We start from the raw sequence: 25,155 nt of genomic DNA, 5'->3' as shown, positions 1-25,155 counted from the left end.
CACAAATGAACATATTTTGCAGAAATAATTGCTTATGTTACCTAAGAAGGTAGAGCAAATATACTCAGAGATTTGATTACCGGACTTGCTAGATTCGCTTAGATGCGACAATTCTTTGTTAAGCATCCTTTTGAACTGGAATTTGAGAAAGCAATTGACTGATGTGTTGTAGTTTGAATAGAAAACAAACAACTTACTTTCAATGATGCCATATCGGAAACACTGCGATGCGTCTGCACGGTTTCTAGTTGATCAAGGCACCAGTCCAACTCGTCGATCGTTTCTAAAGCCAGCTTCACGTACGATTCGTCACCGGGAGTTGGTGCCTTAGGAATTGGTGTCAGTTGAACATTGTTTCGTTTTGATCTAAAACAAAAGTCAATCTTATTAAAATCTGTCGAATAGAACTCTGCTGTAGACCGATAGAGTCATTCCGATTCAGTGTTACAATCAATGTCAGATAGATTAACTTCAAAAGGTTCCACATTTGAAACGTTTCTAAAATAAGAATACTAGAATTCTAATGATATCGGTTAGGTGTAAACTAAAACAGAGTTGATAGAGATAATTTTTAACATATTTTTTATAAATTTGGCGTTGGCAATTTATTGAATTCAAGACGCAATACAATTTCTATTTAATAAAGCTTAGCCGACTGCAATGTGAGTAATTAGCAAAAAGACGAAGTTTTTCGGATGGGAGCTTTTGGGTTCTATCCAGGTCGCACTTGGTCATCTGGTGAGACAATGGGTTAATAGTGGTCGCGGACCTTCAAACCCAGCATCACTATAACTCGAGCAACAAACAACGCAACAATTGGATTCGGTTAATACCTTCCCGAGGGGCAAGAAACTGCTGAAAATATATTACTTTTCCCTATGGAAATAGTTTTTCAACCTTAATATATTTACCGTTCCCACCAATAATATAACCTAAAGTCCTATAAAGTTATAATTTTATAGGGCTTTAATAGGGCCTAATATATTGATATATGATAATATTATGAAGTGTCTTGCCCGTCGTACTCCCCCCCTCTCTAGAAAAATTAATTCTGCTTTTACGAAGAAATTTCTTCGTTTCTAAAGCCATTAATGAGGAGAAAACATTGCAGAGCTACAGGAGATATGCCGTAAGGAAACCAGTATACGTACGTACGGAGATGGTGCGGCAAAACAAATCAGCTGAACGCAGCTTTTGTTTGTCATGGGCGAGATGCAGAAGCGAGTGATTTGGTGGCGGCTGATCAACCTTCAAATGTGCAGATTAAGGAGTAAGAGATGATTCTTCAAAATTAGCATTCATACCGTGTACAGAGCTCACTTTGAAAGTACCAATGATGAAAAAGGCAAATTTTACGCGCAGTTGGAGCACGAATACGATCGGTTTCCAAGACACGATAGATCATTAAGATCATCGCATCGAATGCAAACCGATGATTGGATAGCTTAGCGCACACCAGCAAGGACGTAAACGACCTAAGATTTATGGATTGCACCACCATGATGTCGATATCGCCGAAAGCTACGCATTATCCCTCGAAGCCGCGGTACCAAATGAGGACGATCTGGACAGAGCCTCTTTTGAGGACCGGTGGAGTACCGTTAAAATAGGCATTAATAGCATAGTACAGAACATCTTAGGTAATGTGGTACAGAACTGATGGCGAATGGTTTGACGAGGAGTTCCAGCAGATATCGGAGAAGAAGAACACAGTGCAGGTATTGATGTTCCGCAAGCCACGCGTCAGAATTTGGAGCGATACAGGAGCGGAGGCAGTAATCAGGATAAGAAGCACCTCCAGGAGAAGGAAGATTGCGAAGAAATTGATTCTCATGATATCGCCGTGATTTGTGCCGCTGGTCAAAATGTTCAGATATAAGGATAGAGTTATTTTGTCAAACGACCGTGCGGTGATCGTAAGATGAAAGCAGTACTACAATTAATACCTGAATGGCGTGCAAGCGGAAAACTATCATGTGCAAGCGATCGATAAGTGAAGTTAAAGAAGCTATCCAACGGCTAAAACAACAGAAAGGATGGAAGTGAAGTGCAACTTATCAAAATGGGCCCGGATATAAATTGGTTGAACTAACCCGTTCCACCAGAGAGAGCTGTGAGTTGGTCTATAATTTTAGCCTAATATCAAGACTTTGTAGTTCAGTTAAATTTACCTTTTTAACATCAAACATTCACTCACAAGAAAAAAGTAGTTTCCACTGTACTTGGTTCTGGGCTACTCGTCGTCAATTCGTTAAGCGTTTCGACACACGCAAGTCGGATTCTGGTCGAGCCATCTAGCACCTCGGGCCCCTCTATTCCTGGTACCGGTGGAGTATCCTTGCGCCGGGGGATGGGGTCCGGTATTCTTGCGACGTGGTCGGCTCATCGTAGCCTCCCAACATTTGCCAGGTGTACGATGGAAATCTCTCCAAGTAGTGCCTGCAACTCGTGGTTCATATACCTACGCCACTCTTCGCTATCCGTTTGTACTCAGCCGAAAATAGCCCGCAACACTTTTTGTTCAAATACGGCAAGTGCACGTATGTCTTCCGTAAGCAAAGTTACTGTCTTAAGTCCGTAGAGGAGTACCGTTCTGATTAGCGTTTTGTACATCGTCAGCTTTGTGCAACGGCGCATGCTCCTTGATCGAAGCGTCTTGCAAGGAGCAAACTAGGTTCGACTTCCAGCATACTCCAAATTTCCACCTGCCATTGAACAACCTGATATATTTTCGGTCTATGAATCCTTACCAAAAAGTTTTTTGGTCTTACCAAAAAAGAGGTTATGTCATGATCGCGTATAGTCATATACAATAAATGAAAAAAAAAACATTTTTAATTTGTACGTCAGTATTATTATCGTGGTTCAAATTAAAAAGTTTTCAGATTAAAAACGATCAAGCGAGCGGAGGTTCACGGTACTGTGTAGACGGGGTAATTTGATGAGTTCATATACTTCAGCTCACTGGTAACCGAAGCAGGTTTGCTTTTGCTTGTCTTACCTACAAAGAGACAGAGGCAACTGCTTGTCACAACGACAAAGTGGTTTTGTTTTCTGTTCAACCGTTTGCTATACCTCCGAGCTTTGATTATTAAAGAACATAGATACGCCACTCTTCACAAATTAAATCGGGGTTGAGGGCAGCGTATGAAGCAAACCATTACAAGGGCAAAAAAAACTCGTCGGTTGTCGAAGAAGACAACATCTGGCTAAAAGTGACCATCGAGTCGTCTTTTGTGCTTTACCAGCTAAACGCTGCGAATCGAGATTTGTATTATCAGCGAATCTCGCGCTTGCTCACAAACATTTGCGGCCGAAAAAACTAAGCATCCGTTCAAAATGCACTCTATACAAAACGCTAAAAGGAAAAAAATGCGATTACGGCGCACCGTGAAAGGCTCGTCGACAAAGTACTGTGACCGTCAAGCGGTTTCCTGTTATATTCCGCTACGACAAAGTCGTTGAAAACCATAGATATTTTGTAACACGATTAGAATCGGTAGGAGCTGCCGTGTGACTTGACCGCTCTGGCAAGTGACCTCTTCGTACGTGAAGGCCGGACCGAACCACATCTCAAAAATGTTGGCTGGAAGGCCGAGTCCCGATTACGTGGTACATAGATGTACCTCACAGTCTCTTCAGAAGCGTGGCCCAAATCGGTGGGTCCCCGTATATCTCAATGGATTCGGATATCCCGGTCTCATACTCGACTGAAAAAACTATTCAATCACGTGGTATTGGTGGCGGCAGAGGTGCTGATGACCGACGAGTAACGCCATCGTCGAGTCATACGTGTTCGTCTAGAGGGACGAACGTTTCGGAGGGAAAGGCCCGAGGAGGTCTGATTGAGCCCCCGCTCTTCGACACCAAAACCGATGAGTCTCTCCTTCATCTACGAGCGCCGTGAATAGAGAGACCGTCAGGATCCCGAAAGCTCGATTCATATCTTGATTTCATCAAGGTACGTCACACTCTCTCCGTCTACATCCGCATGTTCTTGTCATCAGGGTCCCAACAGTTGGCCGCACTGCTTCACAATTACGTGAGGCAATCTAAACATAAGTATGTATCAAAATGATTTATTTGGTACAATTCGTTCTTTGCTGAGTCCTATGTCTGTCTTGCATGCGTATTTGGTGTTTTGTCCGTTTGATAGTCCGAGGTAAGTTTCTGGAAAGTGAGTCTTCTCCAGTACATTGCATTACCGGGTAGCTGACCAAGAGTCTGACCGAGCTAGTCGTTAGTTAGAACCACTCGGACAGCGGATGCTAGGAACCATCTTTGGTGGCATGCAAGAGAGTGGTGTATGGAGACGAAGAATGAAGTGCAAACTTGCACGCTTCCACGGTGAACGGTGATTAAAGCTAGGCGGACAGCATACACGTCATCGGCAAAGCAGATGGATTGATCGGGTTGCCGCTCGCCTTATAGTTCATAGCAAAGACTTAAAGGGCTGCTGCTAAAATGGCGCGAAAATGGTTTTCGAATCCGGTAGGAACAAGACGAAAAGAGGCGTACGATTTGACAAGACCTGGTGGAGCATGGTGTAGCGGGCGCAGGATGCCTGCGCAACTCGAGACTAGCGACCATGAAGTTCACTTCATGAAGTTTTGTCAAAAGACGTGAGACCAACAGTTTATATAAGTATATATAAATTTATAAGTAAATTATATATTTCAGGTTTTCTACATTCCAAAATTGTTATTTGACTAGGGTGTTACCAAAAATTATTATGCTAATATCATAGAATGTACAGATCCATTGCGTTTAATGATCATTTTGCAGGTATTTAATTTAGAATCGACAAAATTGAACTGTGAGTAACGTTAATATAAAATATAAAAATATGTACCAAGTATGAGGAATAATGTGACTATCTTTAAGAAGCAGTAACACCGATTCCCATTACATTTGTAAATGTCATGAAACTGATCAGCCGCCGTATACCAAAACAAACCACTATCGGAGCTTTTTACCAACACATTTCTCAAGGGCAAGTAATTCTAATAAGGTACGTTTTTCGAATTTTCGTTGTGATGGGGAATGTTTTTCATTAAAATCAGAACTTTCGTTTTCCGTCGCTAATCTGTCAGGCATTTGTTTCCAAAAATATATTTTTCTGTCTAGTCTAGATGTAATCATTCACATGATTCATTCTAGGAATATTTTGCTTCATATATGTATGACACAAACAACTGTGAATTACGTAGGCAAACACTTGAGCAAGAGAAAAGTTGGCAGAAAAGTCAAAATATTTTTCGCCATTCTCTTTGGTGACGGCATGAATGTGTGAACGACCGGATCTGTACAGTAATAGCGTGCGAAAATTAAGGAAAAATATTTGTGACACACGAATGATACTCACTTGGGCGGTGTAACATTTGTCAAGCTGTAGAAGTTCGATCGTATCGAACGTAGGCTTGCCAGAATTTGCGCAAACGGTGTTACGATCAGATCTTCCAAATGCCTGGTAGAACGTGATGGTCGTGGTGACGATGGTAATGACGTCGACAGCAATCAATGTGCACAGATTTTCAACCGTGACACAGTAAGCGCAGGAAAGAAATAAAAGAAAAATCTCGAATTATTAACTCGGCAGTTGGCGACGAAATGAAGAGGATAACGAGTGTCCCGAAAGCGTAGCTTTTTGGCAACATTTCGGATTGCAAACATTCATTTTGATTCCGCGGAACATCGAAGCAGTTGTTAAAAATGTGCTGATTCACTAAGCTAGCTGGAACATATGCCTTGGAAAAACTGTTTGTGTTCAGTAACTTGTTCAACAATTGTTGAATTTGTTTTTTCTCAAAAAAAATTAATAGAAAATTTACATTTACATATTAAAGAAATTAAAGCTATTTACAACAATCATAGTATTATACAGTCAAAATAGGATATTTTTAGAAATCCTCTATTCATAAACGTCAAGTATTACCAAAATTAATAAATAATTACTGGTATATACGAGATGTTTACTGCCATTTGAAAAAATGACCACCCAACAGGACGAAAATTAAGTACAACGATTGAACCTTAATCTAATTTGATGTCTACAAAGTAAACCAAGGTGTAATAGTGCGCGACATTCCAATCGCTTGTATCGATATACGCTTAGAATTTAACGAAAAATGAAGTTTTGTATAGAAATGTAAATAATAGAACATACCGTTTCGCATAATTTTATAATGCTATTAAGTGAGGAATCACAGTAACCAGTCGCGGTTTATCCCAAAATGGGTTATGGGCATTTCTTTTGCTTTACATTAGTAAATGTAAACCCCTATTTTGTAGTTTTCGTGTTCGAAATTTCGAGTGGCTGGAGAAATCACGAGAAAATGAACATTTGAATCGATGAACGTCCCTCATGAACATACACTATTCGCTTCTGCTACCGATGATGCATTTATCGGCATTTGACTTTATCACGAGTATACACACTTAAAAAAAAGTACTGAGTTCGGTAAATTATCGTAAATTTTACCGAACTCTGAGCAGCAGAACGTTCGGTAAAAAACTTTTATGATGCCAAACATTACTAATTATCCGTAAAGGTCGTTTGGCACCATCGAATTTTACCGAACGTTCGGCTGCTCAGAGTTCAGTAAAAAAAATTAAGTGTGTAGCTCATCATGAATATCGCAAGTTCATTCAAAAATTAAATATTGAACTTTGAACGCGGCTGATTTAATGGACATAATATACCGAGAATGCCAGAAAGTATCCTAAACAGTATTACAGTGAATAAAGAATAGTTTAAAGTAGTGCTAGTGGCTTTTGAAGCAACAGAACGCTTTATTTCGCACATTGCGTTGTATACGATATTCGTATATTCAGCGATGCTATGAATCGTGAATGCATGCGGCTCATTCGATGTGGCGAATTGAACCATTCATTTTGGTCAATACTCGTGATAAAATTGCTTGCCGATGCTTGGTGTATATATTCAATTTGTGAATTCTCCAACCTCTGCATTTGAACCATTTTTAATTTGTACGTCGTGCAAATCAGCGGGGTTTAAATTAAGAAGTGGTCATTTTAAAAACGGTCAAACGAACGGGGGTCCACGGTATTTTGAAGATCTTCTCCAAACACCACGTGGAGCGTATTATACTGCAATTGCAATTGATTTTCAGATAAAAAACTAGCATATATTCGTAGTTGTAATGTTAATCGTGGGAAGCCCATTTATTCTAAAGGAGGCATATTATACTACATTCCTCTATTCATTTGTTCGGTACCAGAGTGTGATAATTGCAGAACAGTCAGTTTCACGGAAGTTATAGAAAGGACTAATTCCTTTGCTGAACTCAAAACACAACATTAATACACAAACAGAAACGAAGTCATCTGCCAAGTGCAGAGTTAGTATTTTTACATTTGCTATATTGCTTTATTAAAGACAGTTCTTGGCATAACGTGTACGCGTCTTTACAAATTCTTTGAAGATGCAGAATAAGATAACAGTTTTAGGAAAGTAAGTGTATAGACATACATTTAGCGAGATTCCAGATTGTTTTCTAGTTCCTTCGATTGTTTGAGGACACTCGTTACAACCACGTCAATACTTACGTTCGTTCTGTACTGGTGATCGTTGGCGCTTCCACTTCTTTGAGTCTAGAAAATTTATCAGTTCTATGAGATCAATGTACGAGCAGCGATTGTTGGTTTTTGGTGGTGGTTGTGGTTGTAGTGGTTGTAATTGTGGTTTTTAATTTTTTGTTTAGCGAACACAGGTGACGTATGCAGGCAACAAAAATCGTGGGGGTAGGAGACATTAAAACAGAGACATATAGTTTAGGTCATATAGAGGAGAAGAGAGCATTGAATTAGAAACAGGATACAGCAACAAAGATACATTTGCTGAAAGCACTACAAAAGGTTCGTACCTTTCACTTGCGATGCTAGAATTTCTCGACATCGACTTCGGTGACATCTCGAAATCCGAATCAGACCGATACAAAAAGGATTCTCTTCGCTGAGGTAGATTCTGCAGTACCAATCCGGCAGCGGCGGCGGCTGCTGGCGATCCACCTTCCAGCGGTGATCGTGAACCTTGGCCATTTTCAACGTCAAAACTGAAATGGGAGAACGCAATGTTTTTTATTAGTGATAGTAATTATTGATTTTTTTATACAGATTTATTGTTATTAATTAATGATAGAAAGGCTATCTTTTTAAGATTCGCCTATATGTACCTCTAACCTAAATTTCATGACACATATTTTACTGTATTTTAATACCCGTGCCCCCTACGTAAAGCTATAGTGTAGTAAGTTGGGTGGGGGGCGGATGTAATAAGCTCCCTTGTCCAAATGCGTTACATAACTTGCAAATGGTCCCTGGATAATTTTCATGTATGGTTTTGCATATGCTTTTGCACATCAAAATTATATGGAATATTATTTGAATATTTACCACCAACAATAATTATGTGAGGAGTTTCTTGTATGCATCTGCACATGTCTGGCAAAATTTTTTTTTTCGTTTTGTCATTTTTGATGTTCTTTTTTTTTTTGTTTGATTATAGTCACTTTAACCAGCTTGGGTTATTCGTGAATTCTGCAGAGTTGGGATTTGAACCCGGGTCATCGGCGTGAGAGGCGTGAATGATAACCACTACGCCGGGACTGACCCATTTGATGTTCTCTTGAATAAAGCAGTCGTTCCATGATATTAGCTATTTATTATGATCTCTACTGGTTTTTCAAAAGGACGTAACCAAACATGGTACTAATGAAATAAATACTTTAGATTGGAGAAACGATTTGTATGATCGAAATGGTGTCTTCAGTATAGAACTTTGCTAATAAAATTGGGCTTCTAAAAAAACATGTTCCACTTTAAAAAGAATTTTTTGTTGAAAGAATAAGGAAATGTAACTAAAAAATTAGATATCTAAAAAAATCTTCACGTCCGACGAATCAGTCGATTTCTAACTAACTCATTAGTTTTTTGTTTTTATAACCAACGTGCTTCACTCTCGGTGTTTGTTTATCAATTTGATCGTTAGAGGAGTCCAAGGCAACCCTCGATTTGGTCTACTGTCAATTGCTCCAACTGATATTTCATCCATAACGATGAGAAACAAAAGCGGTGATAAAATGCAGCCCTGTCTCAGGCTAGCAGTAACCCTTATGGGGTCGGACAAGACGCCATCGTGCAAAACCTTGCACGAGAACGCCTCGTTCTGCGCCTCGATGAGATGGACTAGCTTACCTGGAACTCCTCTACGCCTTAGTGCACCCCAGATGTTTTCGTGGTTGAGTCGGTCGAACGCCTTTTCGAAGTCAACGAACACCAGCAGAAGAGAGTCCTGGAACTCGTTGATCTGCTCCAATATAATACGGAGCTTTGTGATATAGTCTACACATGACTGGCCAGCACGGAATCCAGCTTGCTGCCGCCGTAGAATAGCGTCGATCTTCTCCTGGATCCGGTTGAAGATTACCTTACAGAGTAATTTGAGAGTAATACAGAGCAACGTGATGCCACGCCAGTTACCGCATTCAGTTAGGTCTCCTTTCTTAAAGACTGTGTCCAATATGCCCTGCATCCAGTTTACCGGAAAAGTTGCGGTTTCCCATATATTGCTGAAAAGCTGATGCATCATCTGGGCTGAAAAAGATGGGTCAGCTTTGAGCATTTCGGCTGAAATACAGTCTATCCCTAGCGCTCTATTGGATTTCATGCTTTTGATGGCTGCTACAATTTCATCCAGCGATGGCGCCTCCGAGTTGACGCAATTAATTCGACGAACTGTAGGCGTCATACGCTGCTGGTTTTGTTGGTTTCTGACATTTGAAACTCGGAAGAGTTGTTCAAAATGTTCAGTCGATCGCTTAAGCTGTTCTGTACGGTCAGTCAATAGCTGACCAGCTCTGTCCTTTAGCGGCAGCTTTGTATTGATCCTGGCACCACTCAGGCGGCGAGAAATATCGTTCAACAAACGGATATCACCATTGGCGGCGGCGGTTTCTCCTTGTTCGGCTAGGGAGTTAGTTCAGGCACTCTTGTCCCGCCTACAAGCACGTTTAACAGCCCTCTCCAGTTCGGCGTATCGTTAACGGGCAGCTGTCTTAGCCGATCTGGTACGCGCTCGCTCAATGCCGGCTTCTGCCTCTCTCCGCTCGTCGATCTTCCTCCAAGTTTCATCCGAAATCCACTCCCTCCGCCCGCTGCGCGCTTTGCCGAGGGTTTCATCACTGGTCGTGATGAAGCCGTTCTTAATACCGGTCCATTGCTCTTCGATGGTTCCACCAGCTGGTAGCTCCGGGGCTCGAGATTCAAGTTGTTCGACAAAGGCCCTTTTCACCTTAGGATTCTCCAAACGGCGGACGTCGTAGCGGCACCCAACTTTCTCCTCCCGTCGTTGGACACGTGCGACGCGCAGACGTATCTCAGCGATAACAAGATGATGGTCGGATGCAATATCAGCTCTGCGTTTGTTGCGTACATCAAGAAGGCTCTTTCGCCATTTCCGGCTGATGCAGATGTGGTCGATTTGGTTTTCTATTCGGCCGTCGCGGGAAACCCACGTGATTTTGTGTACTGGTCTATGGGGGAAGAGCGATCCACCAATGACCATTTTGTTATTACCACAGAATTCTGTAAACAGCTTCCCGTTTTCGCTCATCTCTCCTAAACCATGGCGTCCCATGACGCGTTCAAGGTCCGCGTTGTTTGAGCCAATCTTCGCGTTGAAGTCGCCCATGTGAATTTGGATGTCCTCATGCAGGATTTTCTCAACCATGCTGTTCAGCTGGCTGTAAAAACTCTCTTTCCTAAAACTTGTCATTTCATTTATCGACCCGCTATATATTCACAAACGCTCAGCAAAACATAATTAGTAATGGAAAATAAATTCAACGGATCATATAGATCATTACGTGTTCATAAAACGTATAATCTGCAATTAGTTAATAGATATTTGGTTGCGCACATATGTGCACTAGCGCTTTCCGAAAAAACAGCACCATGGTCTCAAAGTTTCGCCACATCAATGAGCTTTTAAAGAGCTTTTGCCGCATCGATAAGCTAAGAGAAAGTAAACAAACTAACAGCTGACCAGCAATCAAATGCAAACGGATTAATTAACCATCTTATTGATCCTATGCATTATGCAGTTGCTGCTGCAAATCTTAGATGAATCGGAAGGTCTTGATAAAGAAAATAAACCTTATTTCGGGATGTTCGAGTCGGTGCGGTTGGTTGCAGAGCAGCTGTGTTTATAATTGCAAGCTCTGCCATTTGACATATATTACCAATACTAATGCAACATTCAAATAAACGTTTAGGTTTTTAACGAACACATGAGATGTACAGTGTTGGCACATCAGTACCTCAATGATATTTTTGCACATCTTAAACCGAAGTCATCGTAGGGTACGGGAGGGTATTCCCATCACGCTACTAATTTCGGCATACATTACCTTTTTTGGCTACACTTTCCCAAATAAAAACTTTGCCGCTATATAACAATACTGAAACGAATGTAGCACTCATAGGCTTTAATGTGTTATAACTATTTTCATAAAAATGTAAGTAGTTTGCTTAATTTTATTCAATAAACATCAAAACCACTGATTTTCCACTAGCACGTAACCAGGCTGAAAAAACTAATAGCAATCGCTTACGCGTATCCGCTCTTGGTGATGATTTGGAAAACACACAATTATGATCACGTTTACTTATTCTAGAAACTAAACAGCTGTGAATATGCTATCACAGAACAATTCTACTTCTTTTTATCACGGAAGAACACAAAAATTCCCCTCTGATATGTAAATATAAATCAATTTTCATTCACTAGCCGTTAGCAGCATTTTGTTTTTAATTCCAGCGTATGGTGCGTTACTTACACTACTACCAATATATGTGCTGACATATCTGGTATTTGAGTGACAACTGGCGCTAGTGTATATGACCGATTCAGTGATACACTAGCGCCAGCAGCAAGCTGTTGTCACTGCAAAACTAAACATCTTCAATGAGCCCGGAATATAGGCAATAGCGAGGAGTTATTTTTTGGTCTCTCTTTTCTTGTCTCTTTTGATCTGTTTTTGAAAAGCATTTAATCGCTGTGCTAGCTATTTCGGCCTGTCGGATTTAAAAAAACACAGACACCACTATAGAAAACGGGCTCAATTTAGCCCCAGCGACTTCATCATTTCTCGCGACTATAACTCAAATTCAGTAGCGTTTTATTAAGACCAAAATACACGCCGATATTCAGTAAATATTATTCTATCAACTGGTATAAAAATCTTGTCTCGAATAAATATAGTTTCAACGTAGGTCCTGAATATTGTTCAGCCTACCGCTTAATGGGCTGGAAATACCCACCCGTACCCTATATGTAAGCAATGAGATCGTATCTGATGCATTGAACATAAGTACGGATTTGATTTATTCTCATCCGACATACGAGTTTGTGTCAATTGTGACTGAATTATAGTGTCGTAAATAAGTTTGCATTTGATCGTTAATTTTAATGCTGACTTCATGGAATGATATGCAGTACTTTTGTGAGCATTCCGTGGTACAGATTGTTCTAAATATACATTAGAATACGTTATATGCATATTCATATTTGATTACATGGCTATAATATTATTAAAGCTCAAGTACACAAATGTTGTTTGTTATTTTAGAAGCTCTTAAAAAGAAATTAAAAGTTATTTAAAAAAAGAATGCTGAACATTTAGGTGCTATAGGACAACTCAGAATTGCTTACAACAATACGCATCAAACATTATTTTTAACAGTACCAGTTTAATGCTGAATGTCTTTTTCCTATTTCACTCAACATTTGCATTTCTTCTGAAAAGCCATAAGATGCCTTGCCTCGACTTGCCCAGTTCTGAGAAATACTCTCCTTGGTAAATTTTAAGATTTCCGTTCGTTCACTTACCTATCAGAGAAATATCTAAAAAATTATGAGTTTCTACTTTTAACATTTTTAATTTTTAAAACGTAACGTTACGTGGTTTTAAATGCTAAAAAAACAATCAAACTTCTCAAAGGGTGCTTTTTCAAAAAGATCTTTTATTGTCTTGTCAATATGAGTTAATCATTATATGCTTGCAGCTTAATATTTAGGCGGGCTTATTTGAATTTTTAACATTTTTAAAATAGTTAAAGTTAAAATAGTTAAAAATAGTTAAGATAATTGTAAAAGTTTCTCAAACCAGATAATAGTTTTTAAAATATTCCGCCACAATAAAAATAAGTTCAATTTTAACAAATTTAAAATAAAAGCGAAGAGACCGTTAACTTTTGACGTAGGACTACGTCTTACGGCAAGTTTTGAGATAGGGTGTCATTCCAAAAAATCGAAAAATGCGAGCGTCACGAAAAATGAAAGGTTTTGAGCGCTAATAACTCAGCGGTTTTCCGATCAATTTTCAATATTCTTACACCAATCGATCGGAAAATCTTCTAAGAATTGACCCAAATGAAGAAAAGTATGGATTCTTGATGTTGAACTATTGAAAAATTGAAAATAATGAACCTATGTTTTACCAGAATTCTCGCTTCGTGGTTGGTTGGAAGATTCTTTACGATGAACTAAACCTATACCAATTTGATATCTGTGCTTGGGAAGTAAGCCAAAATAAGTGACGAAGTTACCTTATTTCAACAAGATTTCTTAACACCGCGGTTAAACCTAGACCATTTTGATGTCCTTGCTTGGGAAGTACGCCAGAAAGAGTGACAAAGCCCCCTCGTGCCAACGGATTTCGTAAGAACGCGATTAAACCTAGTCCGATTTGATGTCTGTGTTAGGGAAGTGTGCCAGAAAAAATGACACAAGTTCGTTGTCCCAACAGATCGCAAATTCTTTACTGCGAGACGATTAAACATCGGCGAATTTGATATCTGTGTTGGAAAAATGTGCTACAGCTGTAGTGTTCGGTTATAATACGACTCTGTATGAATACGCATGCTTACCGTTTCATTAGAAGTGTAGTGAAAAGATGTGCTGTTGATAAAATAGAATTGAATTGGTAAAATCCCTTCAACGTGGGAAACCATGGGTAATAAAAACAATCTTTAATTTCAATACGGTAGCAGGAAATCAATAGTTTGTGTTCTTGATTTTGTTAAATTGTATTTAAATGCACAATCTTTTGAGAATTGAACATTTGCAATGTTACTACTTTGATAAATGTTACATACAACGCACGCAGCATGTATATATGTTGCATATAGCATGTATACATGAAGAATCGAATGATTGCAAGCATGAATACATGCTACTATCACTACAAAGAGACTTACGTAGTCCTGCGTCACCTATATATGCGGTCGTGTCCTGTACACAACCCCTCTAATTTTTTTGGTTGACAAATCTTCATTAAGAACGTATCCTTGAAATATCTCTATTTTTTTGTTTTTGTTGTAAAGAAATAACAACAAATTTGAACGTGTTTTGATGCAAACCATATTTTAATGCACCTAGAATCTCATGATTATAACTGCTTGTATATAAATCTAAAACGATGTCATATAAGACATTTTGCAAAACATAATCCGATGAAAACTGTAATTAAATACGATTACATCTTCATGATAGCCATTGTTGGTAACTAAATCTAAGAAACCGTCATAAGTGATATTCGCTAAGCATAACCCGATTATCTTTCGACCTATGGACGATTTTTACGATCAATCATCGTGTGCATTACATACGATGAAATTTACACATTGTGCTTACAACATGTGTTCATTTATACGAGTCCGATGTGATATCCATTTATATGAGATTAAATCTCGACATGAATATACGATATCTGGTTTGCCGCCCCCCCCCCCTCCTGAAAAGGGGAGATGCCCTTATTCATCATAGAAAAAATTCTTGCCTCCAAAAACCCCCACATGCTAACATGCTAGTTCTTGAGTTATGAGGAAATTTATATTTCATTTGTATGGAAGCTCCCGTCTTAGTGGGGGGAGAGCAGGCTTCATTCTCGGTTTTTTGCTCAGTAGATGCTCATTTGACTACAGCGCCCCAACTAAACAGAATTCGAAAAAGTAGTGTAAAGGGCAATTGTAGAGCTAATTATTATCTACATTATTGTTGAAGAAAGTATAGTTCTATCTTTCGTATTTACGGCGCTATGGGGCTGCTACCCCATTGGTAGCAAAAAGAGCGCTCATTTGGCTACCAATGGGGTAGCAGCCCCATAGCGCTGTAAATACGAAAGATAGAACTATACTTTCTTCAACAATAATGTAGATAATAATTAGCGCTACAATTGCCCTTTACACTACTTTTTCGAATTCTGTTTAGTTGGGGCGCTGTAGTCAAATGAGCATCTACTGAGCAAAAAACCGAGAATGAAGCCTGGGGGGGAGAGGCCTCTAACCAACATAAGAACCTTGCCCGGCTCCAAAACCCCCTTCATGCATATTTTCACGCTGATCGGTTCAGTAGTTTTCGATTCTATAAGGAACATACAGGCAGACAGACAGAAATCCATTTTTATAGGTATAGATAACAAAGGTTTAGAAATTGGTCGAAAAACAGGAAGTTGAACGGAGGCCCGGTGGGTCGAGTCACATATATCGATCGATAGAACTCGACGAAGTGAGCAAGATCTGTGTGTGTATATGTGTCTGCAACTCATTTTCTATCGCCTGTTTCTCGGATATGGCTGAACCGATTTATACGCTATTAGTCTCATTTGAAAGGTATTATTGCCTAGTATATCACTATTGAATTGTTTCGTGGTCCGATGTTTCATTTAAAAGTTAAAAGCAAAAATGTGAAAACTACGTGACACGATTTTCTCTGCAACCACACAACCGCTATTAATGATTTTAGTACCAAATGAATGCTCTTGCAAATTTACACGCTAAAATTTACAATAATTTATAGCGATTTTAACCAAGATTATTTATCTAGTTTCAATTATTTTAGTATTAAACGAGAGGTCTTAATACTGCAAATGTATCTGCCAAATTTCATAAGCATTGGTTCTACTGGTCAAAAGATATTTAAAAATGATTGATGAAATTTATTCAAGAAAACTGTAATAACCAAACCTTTAATGGGACCAAACCTCAAAAACAGAATAATATAGTACACTCGAAAAAATCGGCATGTCAAGTTTACACAGGTAATTCTCATCCATCACTTTTTTCATGTAACATTCACGTGGATTGTTGGTAACTCGCACTCATACTAACTAGTTTACGTGCGATCCCGGTAAGTTGTATCAATTTTCCCATTAACTAGTACATGAAGCTCACGTAAGTTGCTATACAGAAGTTTACATGATTTTTCACGTGGATGCGAAGTGCCGATTTTTTGAGTGTGCTTTCAAATGTTCTACAAAGTTATTTAGTAGGTTAAAATACACTCTGAAGATTAGGCCGTATGAATAAATGAGTTAGAGCAAATGTTCCCATACGATTTAAACAGGAAAAGCAAAGCAAACTGTTTTATTCATACGGCCTATTGTTTATCGCTAGGATGCATATGGCACAGCGTTAACAAACAGTCGAGTTAAGTTCCGAAGACGTGCCGATTTCTATATGATCATTTACAGCTTAAAACGCTTAAAAAAGTCATTTTTATTCGACTATTTTTGATTGGAACTGGAATGTGAAAATAGTTTCTTTCAAGACCTAATATTTCCATGTTTATCTATGAGTAAAGAATAAAAAGGTTTGACAAAACGGGTCTTTCCTTTTAAAAAGGAGGATACTACCGCTAATCGTGGGGGGTATCAATCGGCACCAAATTTAAGATTTTTGCTTCTTATCCTAAAACGAACAATCTGACAAAATTTGGTTCAAATTCGTAAAGATCGCTTACACGGTTATCGGATACTTTGCATGTGTTGGCTCTAATAGCTAATTTTTAGATTTCACATCTGAATAAGTTGTGAACGGCTGGGCCTAAGAAATAGTTTATATAAGAATTTAGTTCAAAGTGATGCGTATAGAATTCGACTCTGTCAGTGTTATAAAAATTACAAATTCAATACAAATCAAAAATATTGTTTGAGCTGGAAATGCCCATATCAAATGACATATAAGATGGTATAACAAAGGTTCCTTTTACCACTAGGTGGATTAAATCGGGGTTTTAAAATAATTTTTAAAAGCCTTCAATTGAAACATTTGAAACACGCTCTCGCGCTTCCACTATACCTTCCTGTTGTTCGTCGTCGTCGACTGAGACTGGTCCTGGACATGCAACGTCGAATGCGGGTCAAACTCTTGCGTGTTGTGATGCGGATTTCATCCGCTGCCGAGCGGCCTTCATCTGTATTAAAGATATCCGAGCAAATCGAGGATGAGTCTTGACGGCGCTTGTCGTAGATTTTACTGGTTGCGGTAGAATAAACCGTATCACTCTGCATGGACACACATAGCTCTTCGAACGAGGAATTAAGATTCGCTTCACCGACCGTGCCATCATTCAACCTGTGGTTTCCACGGTTGCCGTTGAATGTGGTTCCTGGCACTGTTACCGCTGCTACTGACGTCGATGACGTTATGTTATTGTTCGTGATGGGTTTTCGCCTGTGTGTGAGCCCACGGAATAGCGAAAATATTACGAATACAGCAACAATCATATCATTGTTTGTTGGCTTTCGTCCGATTTGAAATTTTTTTTCTATTATTAAAAACCGAACGTTTGTCACTGCGATTCGTTTCGCTAAATTTCCTCTTTAATTATCTTCAATGTACGGTTACTCACTGGTCTAAATGCACTGAGAGAAAGGATGCATTATCTAGTCTGACAGGTGGCGTTATAGGTTTACAGAACGAATCTCACTTCCTCTAGAATCGCGTTGCCCTCATTTCCGAATGCACTTTGAAATCTGAACGAGAGAGTTATGTAGGTTCACTTCCGTCGATGAAACTTTATCGGATATACGGTTTTAACAGATTAGTATAACTGGTAGATAAAGATTCTAGTTATTGAAAGGAACGAACAGCAGAATTTGTTCTACAGTTTGGAAAAGTGGAAGATCTAACACGGGAAGAAGGAGAAATTTTAAGCTCCAATGTAAATAATGCGCTTTCCTCTATGGTCGGTTTCCGAAAAGTATTTGCTGTTTCTATACCGGGCAAGTACGCCTGCCCAGATGTTACAATCAATCATAGTGGTGATTGTTGGCGGCGCAGACGCTTGTAGTCCTTGGTTGGCACAATGGTACCCACACAACATAAACTCTATGGCAGAGGCCCAAACAGTGGGCTGAACCTAAAAAAGAAGTAACTTTCACTTCTATGCTTACGATTCCAAAATGCGTAAAAACACAGTGCTTAACGTCCAAAATTTGTATTAAAAAGCTTCGTGAATTGCAAAACTACACCTAAAGACATGTGGTCGCATAAAGCAGAACCACATAAATTAAAAAAAAAATATAATTATGTATATGCAAATGTATAATTTGCATATCCAGAATGTTGGATATCATAACCTCTTTCACTTTTATCGCAAGGGATTCTTCCTTCCATGGTAGCAGATTTTTCCAGACACCAAATTAAAGGTACATTAATAAATACAACATTGTTTAATAGTATTCATATTTATTTTGTTAAACATTGGTTAAAAACGAATATTATACATATTGTAACATGTTTATTATAGTTGAATTATTCGCTATCACACTTATAAATGCGCGGTGCCTTTCTAATCGGCGGAAATATTTCTTCGTCGTTTCCAAGGAATGCAGTCTGATCACTAGCAGAATTTCCTGATGTAATTAGTTGCAAAGTCTCCGACTGATGGCTGTCACGAGATGTAACACTAGCTGATTGATGTTTTTGAAGCTCACTGTAATGAGTCATTAACTTCTTCGTTGCGAAATTGTACGGCTCTTTCTACACTAGGATCATAATCTAAAGCAAGGTTTTCCATTTTTTCTCCTAGTTCGAGGAGCTCTTCCAGTTTTGTCTGATCAAACTGTAATAGATCTACGTCTTCTTCTTCGGTTATAATAGAAGTATTAGTTGATTCCATCATTAGTTGAATTAATTCCTCATCTTCAAGTGAAGTCTCCCTTATCATTTCATCGAGACCATCCTTATCTATTTGTTCAAAGCCTTCTTTTCCGACTGCTCGACCAATTTTAATGATTTGCATGTCCATATCAGATTCCTGCTCCTTTTTGGAAACGCAGGCAGGCCAAATACTCCTCCAACAGCCGTTCAAAGTCGTTCGCTTCAATGCATCTACTGCCACTCCTATAAAATAAACGCAGTCCCTTATGGTGAATCTTTTCCACGCTTCTGTAACCGACATAGTTCTATCATCCTCAATTTTTTCAAGGATAAATTTGAATGTTTGTTTGACATAATATTTTTTCATTGTCGATATTATTCCCTGGTCAAGTGGCTGTATAACTGACGTGGTATTAGGTGGCAAAAAGAGAAATTTGACACATTCATGGTCAATTTGAACATGACATGTGACATTGTCAAGCAGAAGTCGCGTATATACTAGCGCCGCACATTGCGAATAAACTAAACTATTTTCCATGTCATCTCCGAGGTGACAGTCATTTGAACAACTTTTCCGAAGACCACAACTTTCTAGATAGTCAGCAGCGCAAGATAGCAGCGCTTGTATAAGAATATTACATATACGCTAGCGCCACGTAGTGAGTCAATTCTGCGCTATTTTCCATACCATCTTGAAGGCGGCAGTCATTTAAGTAACCTTCCCGAAGACCACAACTTTCTAGATAGTCAGCAACGCAAGATACAGCTTGTATAAGAATGCTACATATACACTAGCGCCACCAAGTGAGACAATTCTGCGCCATTTTCCATACCATCTTGAAGGCAGCAGTCATTTAAGTAACCTTCCCGAAGACCACAACTTTCTAGATAGTCAGCAGCGCAAGATACAGCTTGTATAAGAATGCTACATATACACTAGCGCCACCAAGTGAGACAATTCTGCGCCATTTTCTATACCATCTTGAAGGCGGCAGTCATTTAAGTAACCTTCCCGAAGACCACAACTTTCTAGATAGTCCGCAGCGCAAGATACAGCTTGTATAAGAATGTTACATATACGTTAGCGCCACCAAGTGAGACAATTCTGCGCCATTTTCCATATCATTTTGAAGGCGGCAGTCATTTAAGTAACCTTTCCGAAGACGTTAATTCAAATTTTGGACGTAAAACGAGAGGACGTTAATTCAAATTTCGGACGTAAAACGAGAGGACGTTAATTCAAATTTTGGACGTAAAAAAAGTGACGTAAAACGAAATCACGTAAAATGAACGGACGTAAAACGTGATTCTAGTGTATAACAATTTCCATTGTATTTGTTGCCGATATTTTCTTAGTTAGGGTGCGGGTGGGTATTTCCAGCCCATTAAGCGGTAGCCTGAACAATATTCAGGAACTACGTTGAAACTATATTTATTCGAGACAAGATTTTTATACCAGTTGATAGAATAATATTTACTGAATATCGGCGTGTATTTTGGTCTTAATCAAACGCTACTGAATTTGAGTTATAGTCGCGAGAAATGATGAAGTCGCTGCGGCTAAATTAAGCCCATTTTCTATAGTGGTGTCTGTGTTTTTTAAATCCGACAGGCCGAAATAGCTAGCATAGCGATTAAATGCTTTTCAAAAACAGATCAAAAGAGACAAGAAAAGAGAAACCGAAAAATAACTCCTCGCTATAGCCTACATTCCGGGCTCATTGAAGATAATTGATTTTGCAGTGACAACAGCTTGCTACTGGCGCTAGTGTATCACTGAGTCGGTCATATACACTAGCGCCAGTTGTCACTCAAATACCAGATATGTCAGCACATATATTGGTAGTGGTGCAAGTAACGCACCATACGCTGGAATTAAAAACAAAATGCTGCTAACGGCTAGTGAATGAAAATTGATTTATATTTACATATCAGAGGGGAATTTTTGTGTTCTTCCGTGATAAAAAGAAGTAGAATTGTTCTGTGATAGCATATTCACAGCTGTTTAGTTTCTAGAATAAGTAAACCATCACCAAGAGCGGATACGCGTAAGCGATTGCTGATAGTTTTTTCAGCCTGGTTACGTGCTAGTGGAAAAATAGTGGTTTTGATGTTTAGTGAATAAAATTAAGCAAACTAATTACATTTTTATGAAAATAGTTATAACACATTAAAGTCTATGAGTGCTACATTCGTTTCAGTATTGTTATATAGCGGCAAAGTTTTTATTTGGGAAAGTGTAGCCAAAAAAGGTAATGTATGCCGAAATTAGTAGCGTGATGGGAATACCCTCCCGTACCCTACTTCGATACTCGTGAGTATCATAACATGCACAAATTCCGTAAGAAAGTCCTGTCGAAATTCAAAGATTCTCTGATTGTGCATCGAGGAGAACTAGCAAATGCTCATAATTTTCGAGAATGGAGTTCTAAAACTGACGGTGTACACGAGGATTCGCTATCGGCAAACCCAGTATTCGTAAGCTGGCTTAGGCTGGGTGGATGCGGTTGACAGGACAATTAGCCTGCGACGATGCTAAATTACCTTCATATCGAGCAGAAATAAGTTAACGAGAACCATAGCGTAGTAAGATGGTTAGACCAGATTGCGCCAGATCTGGGAACAAGTACATGGTGTCCAACGAACTGGAACCAACAACTTAGTTAAATGGAGCATTCATTGTGAAACAGGCCTTTTTTGTTAGGGGTGACTTAAACTACTTTGTCCAGTGAGTTGAATTTTTGTAGTAGGTATACAGGGTGTTCAATAAGATCGAATACAACTTTTTATCGTTGTGTAAGTGCGCATCATGCGCATTCTGTGTATTGATATTGGTGTCAGCTTTAGTCTTATACATAGGCTAACCGACGCGCAAGGTGTCGACATGATGTAATTTGTTATTTGTTTACCGCGTGCGATGAAGGAGTACCGCAGCGTCGTAGTAAAGTTGTTAGCGAGGGGAGAGCGACCCGGCGACATATTTCAGCAATTAAAATCCCACGGGGTGAAGCGGAATTTCATCTATAACATCATCCGTCAGTACCGGGAGATGGACTCGGCCAAGGACCGTGCTAGATCCGGGCGGCCCCGTTCGGCGAGGACGCCAGCAGCCATCAAGGTGATGATGGAGCGGGTTCGTCGAAAAATGGACCGCTCGATCCGGAAGACGCCGTAGGCCTGGAAGTCCATCATGGCGAAGGACCTGGGATGTAAGTCGTACAAGAAATGCAAAGTTCACGGGGTAACGGAGGCTACAACGAAGAAGAGGCTGGACAGAGCAAAACTGATATTTTCGAGGCAGGCTGGTCAGGAGTTCGTGTTTTTTTTATGAGAAACTCTTCATCTTGCAACAGCCGCATAATGTCCAAAATGATGCTGTGGGCGCCGACGTTGGCCAGTATCACCCCGTCCCACGTGAACATCCCGCGGTTCTTGAACGCCGCGTCGGTGATGGTTTGAAGGGCCGTATCCAAGCGTGGGAAGCTTTCACTGGTGTTTATCGAGAAAAACATGAAAATCAACGCCGTGTACTATAACACCGAGGTTCTCGAGAAGGTCGTGGCCCCGGCACTTCGTGACCTCTACGGGAAAGATCATTACGTCTTCCAACAGGACGGCGCACAAGCCCACACGGAGAATATCGTCCAAGCGTGGTGTCGGGAGAATTTGACTAATTTTTTAGCGATAAGACTTTGTGACCTCCCAGCTCACACGCAGCTCTTAAATATGGTCCTTGCGGCCTGCGGACTGATTTGATGCATGGTGGACTGGAAGTATAGGGTTAATTTATTAATGTCAGAAGTCATTCCGGCCCGCGGATCTAATGAGGAGATCTGATTTGACCCGCATAATGCTTATACCGTGGCTGCCACTGGTATACTATATAATAACCTTAGCTGATTCATAAATGTGGAGTGACTGTACACTCAAGTTGTTCTAACTTTTGAACCGCTAGGTAAAATAAGTTGAAATTTTGCATTGAGAAAGTTCGATGTGCATTGTTTAAACTGTATGAATCTTTCATTCAGGTGTGCAAAGATCGGAAAAATGGTGTCGAAAGAACAGATCGTTCGCAAAAAAATCTGCACAGATACCGTTCGAAGAATGTCTGACTGTCGATCGTAAACCAAGATACGGGGAAAAAATCGTCCGTACACTGTTAAGGACCACACCCGCGTAGCTAGGGCTTTCGACGAGAAACTAAAGTCCGGAAGCTATACAATCAAAAGCTAATGAAACCATACTGCTGTGTTATGTACGACGAGACCTACATGAAAGCTGACTTCAACTAGATTCCGGGGAACCAGTGTTTCACTGCCAATTACACCTTTCGTGACCACAGATATCATGTATAAGGCAAATAATGTAGATTCGTGTCAAAAAATCTTGACCCCAAATACACCGGAGCTGCGCCCAATCGAGAATTTCTGGGCTATTAGGAAGCAGAATCTTTTGAAACGTCTTAAACAGTCAAAACAGTAGAAGAAATGAAGCAAGCACGATAAATAAGCAGAAACATAGGTGGGGTTAAGGTTAAAATACGGGCATTCGGCTACGGAGGCGAAACTAAATGAAGTAAAGACGCGAAAACTAAGTTTATTGTTTCATTTAATACCCTGAAAATTTTACGGCAATACGTCAACTCGAATTTTGCGAATGAATTTTGTGTGTGGCTATTTTACCATCGGCACCCTTTATATGTGAAATTGAATTGTTGACATAGTTAAACAAGCATAAACACAGATGCAAGCATGCAAAGTTTCAGGTAAATTTGAATTGACAAATTAATATCGATTTGCGAAACTTCGTGAAATCGCTCTGCTGCCCAAGTTCAGCCCATAGCGAGCTGCCGGTAGCATTCACTGAGCATTGCAAGGACAACACTATGACGGACCGGAATGTTGGAACAGGCGGAAAATCAGCAAGTAGCGGTATAACAGTGTTGGAAAATGTGTTTTCACATGCAGTCAAGCTTACGCTCTTTGTTGCTCCCATAAAACATTCATAAAAAAGCAACATGCTACAAGTTACACTTATCAGCTTCCCGAAGCTGGTCTAGACTATGTTGGTGTGCCTGTTTTGGTTCTGTAAGTGTGGACTCAGAATAAATTATTACTACATCTAAACGCGAATCGACCCACTGATTGCTCAAATCTGGGCTGACGATTTACCAGATTTACTTCTACTTGTGAGCTACTTTTACCGATGATGATGTAAGAAGGATGCAACAGTCTCAACATTGTGGTAATACTCACTCTAAGCTTTCAGCGTTTATGTAACAGGATGTTCGTTCTTCCTTAGATTGTTCACTGCGAATGCTCAATTGAACAGGGCTTAGGATTGCTATTTTCCGATTAAGCTGCAGACTTTTTTTGAGCTTCATCTCACTACTTGCTTCCATCTGCCCCAGCATTTTTTCAAAACGAGGAGAAACTGTTTTCTGCGGTGATAATGGAGGTAATTGACTTAAAGTTGATAAAGAGCCAGGACAGGAAACCACAGCTTCATTAAAGTTGGACGCAGTCGACGACTGCAGGGAGGAAAAACTAGCTGAGCTACTCTGCTGCGTTGTAGATATGCTGCTACTCTGCAGGAAACTGTGGAATCTGGTTTTCTTTGAGGATATCGATGACGAGGATACCGTCGACGCGGATGACGAACTCAGCACAGTTTGAAAAGATTGTACGCTTGCGTTTGGACTGACACTTGTTGCTGTAAAATTTCCCTGATTTCGAACATTTTCCAGCAGCCCGTCTGCTTTGTTCAGTCCACAATCATCAAATGACGAGCCGGGTTCCATCGCATTCGTGACGTCTGACGGTTGCACTGCCAGCAAACGCAGTTGGCTGGCCAACATTGATTTGGCATGTCGCTGTTGCTGGATGAATCCTCCCAAAGGGCAAATTTTGTCGTCCTCCTCTTGCATGGTAGAATTAGCACTTTGGAAGTCGTTTGAAATGTATCGGAGGTAAAAAAGTTCACTTTTTGTTGGTTACCAGTTATAAACACATTTCGGTAGTCCAGTATGACAAATTGGTGATGTTTTTTTTTACTGTAGAAACAATAACACTCGATTTATACAAATTTAACTTTGTTCATGTTTTAATGATAACTGTTTAATCAAATTATTTAAGGTTGGTTTCAAAAGTCAATTTCAATTTAAAAAAAGACAATATTATGTCACAATAT

At 39.7% G+C, this 25,155-nt stretch overlaps 1 protein-coding gene across 1 annotated transcript in view; it reads right to left on the bottom strand.

Moving 5' to 3' along the window:
- The window catches only part of LOC128742588 (cAMP-specific 3',5'-cyclic phosphodiesterase-like), a 28,815-nt gene extending 3,923 nt beyond the window's left edge, over nt 1-24,892 (bottom strand). Inside the window, exons 1-6 of the mRNA XM_053839037.1 lie at nt 24,222-24,892; nt 7,887-8,075; nt 7,570-7,632; nt 5,366-5,467; nt 198-366; nt 42-135 (exon numbers count right to left, since the gene is read on the bottom strand). Coding sequence (XP_053695012.1) covers nt 42-135; nt 198-366; nt 5,366-5,467; nt 7,570-7,632; nt 7,887-8,075; nt 24,222-24,892 — 1,288 coding nt within the window. The remainder of the gene's footprint in view (nt 1-41; nt 136-197; nt 367-5,365; nt 5,468-7,569; nt 7,633-7,886; nt 8,076-24,221) is intronic.
- Nucleotides 24,893-25,155: the final 263 nt, after the last annotated feature.

The sequence above is a fragment of the Sabethes cyaneus genome, chromosome 1 (assembly GCF_943734655.1).
Source record: "Sabethes cyaneus chromosome 1, idSabCyanKW18_F2, whole genome shotgun sequence".
Classification (NCBI taxonomy): domain Eukaryota; kingdom Metazoa; phylum Arthropoda; class Insecta; order Diptera; family Culicidae; genus Sabethes; species Sabethes cyaneus.
This window is presented reverse-complemented; position numbering and strand designations above follow the sequence as displayed.